Source organism: Acanthisitta chloris, unplaced genomic scaffold, assembly GCF_000695815.1.
Source record: "Acanthisitta chloris isolate BGI_N310 unplaced genomic scaffold, ASM69581v1 scaffold18354, whole genome shotgun sequence".
Lineage (NCBI taxonomy): Eukaryota > Metazoa > Chordata > Aves > Passeriformes > Acanthisittidae > Acanthisitta > Acanthisitta chloris.
Window position 1 is genome coordinate 576 of NW_008671289.1, and position 1,939 is coordinate 2,514.

Below are 1,939 nucleotides of genomic sequence, written 5' to 3' on the forward strand. Positions count from 1 at the left end.
CTTTTAATCTCCGCTCTGCGTTGCTCCTGTGCCCGCTGGAGCCTCCATGCTCGGCGTCCGATTTGGGGTGTCCTAGGGTGCTGGGACAGGGTGGTGCCTGCAGGCATGAGGAAGCCCTGGGCCAGACCCGGCAGTGCCTGGCTGGCAGTGCTGGGGCTGCAGGTCGGGGCACTCTGGGCTGGCACAGGGGACGGCGACTTGTGGCTCTTTTGAGTCCATTTGCCTGAGGGGTTTTCCGTCTGTGGCGCCTGTTGGGTCTGGCCTGTCCTGGGGTGCGTGGACAGGCTGCTGCCTGCAAGCACCTGAGAGCCCCGGGCCAGCGCCACCATTGCCTCTTTGGAAGTGCTGGGTCTGAAAACCTCTGAAGGGTCAGAGGAGTCTGCAAGGAGAGGCAGAGGCTCAGCAGGATGGACAGCCAGCCCCGGGCAGGAGAGGCGTCTGGTACCCACAGCCCTCCCGGAGCCAAACCCCAGAGGGCACTGGGTGCTCTGACACTCACCACTCTCCATGGCAGAACATTTCTGGCACATCCAGGAGTCCGTGAGTGGCCCCACGAACGAGCAGTATCGGTGGGTGCCCGTGGTAGTGCAGGAGCTGCACAGCAGCAGTTCCCAAGGCCTGGGGAAGCAAATGAGTTGCTGGTGGTGAGGACCATAGTCCTTCCTCCTCGAGAGTCCCTGGATTGAGCCTCAGATTGCTGCTTTGGCAGCTTACCCCTGTTCCTCGGTGTGCTGCCTGCGTTGCGGGCAAAGGCACTTGCTGGCGTCGCAGGTGATGTACTTGGGATCTGGCTGTCTGACTTCATTGCTCTGCCATGCTTGAGGTCTGCCAGGGAAGGAGGGGAGAGGGTTGGGCTCTGGGTGCCACCAGAGCAGGCAGCTCCAGGCAGTCCCTGCTCCCCTGCCCGCCCCGTTTCCAGCCTCTGGCCGGAGCTGAGGTCAAGAGCACGGGACAGGAGGCAGACAGGCCTGCCTAGGCTGGCACTGTGCTCGTGCCTGACGCCTTGTGAGTTGGGAGGGGCAAAGCCAACCTCTTCAAGACTTGGATGCCCATGGTGAGCATTTCAGTCATGAAAGGCTCTTGGTTGCGGCAGTGCGGGCAGCGGAAGGCGATGCCAGCCTGGAGCGCCAGTCTCTGGATGCAGAGCCGGTGGAAGCGAGCGTCCTGGCACACAGGGCATGCCATGGTGCCATAGGACGTCTGGAGCTCCACAGCATTCAGGCAGATGCTGCAGGTGTTGTGCCCCTTGTGCCACGGCTGTGCTGCCTGCTGCGGGCGATGCTCCGGGCAGAAGGACCTGGGGGCAAGATGGAAGGGGTGAGCGAGGGCAGGTGGGAAGGGCCGAGTCCTTCGCAGTGGAGGAGCTGTGATGGAGCCACAGCCCCTGTGTGGCTCTGGCTGTGGCAGCTACTTCCAGCTTGTACTTCCAATTGTGGCAGCTGTGGCACCACGATCCCTGTGGTGTGCACAGGAGGGGCTGGAAGGTGACAGAGAAGGCTCCGGTGCGAGGCCTGCAGCCCTTACCTGTAGAGCCCAAAGAACTGGGTGACACATTGCCCCTGTGTGGCACAGGGCAGGTGGAAGCTGCGGCTGCAGCCTGTGTCCCAGCAGGTGATGGCAGCCCCTGTCTTGCCGCAGACGAAGCAGCACTAGGAAGAGCAGAGCAGCCCCTAAGCCACAGGCTCGGGGCCGCTGGACGCGGGCACTGCCGGCTCGCAGCCCCCAGACCCACCTGGCCCCAGGCCTGGGGCAGTGCCAGGGCTGGGGCTTCTTCCCTGAGCTCTGGGAGGAGCTCCCACAGCCTCTCCTGGGGCACAGCTCGCTGCACCTGCCAGCTCCTCACCTTCTTGACTGCCTCCCGGATCACACGCCTGACGTCCCCAAGCCGAAAGTTGCTCCTGTTTCGCGGCAGGAGCAGTCCGCTGGCCAGGACCTGCGG

At 63.8% G+C, this 1,939-nt stretch overlaps 1 protein-coding gene across 1 annotated transcript in view; it reads right to left on the reverse strand.

The window, feature by feature from the left end:
* The window catches only part of LOC103801636 (PHD finger protein 7-like), a 2,536-nt gene that overhangs the window by 430 nt on the left and 167 nt on the right, over positions 1-1,939 (reverse strand). Inside the window, exons 2-5 of the mRNA XM_009074059.1 lie at positions 1,844-1,933; positions 1,525-1,649; positions 1,031-1,297; positions 715-825 (exon numbers count right to left, since the gene is read on the reverse strand). Of these exons, the coding sequence (XP_009072307.1) occupies positions 715-825; positions 1,031-1,297; positions 1,525-1,649; positions 1,844-1,933 (593 nt within the window). The remainder of the gene's footprint in view (positions 1-714; positions 826-1,030; positions 1,298-1,524; positions 1,650-1,843; positions 1,934-1,939) is intronic.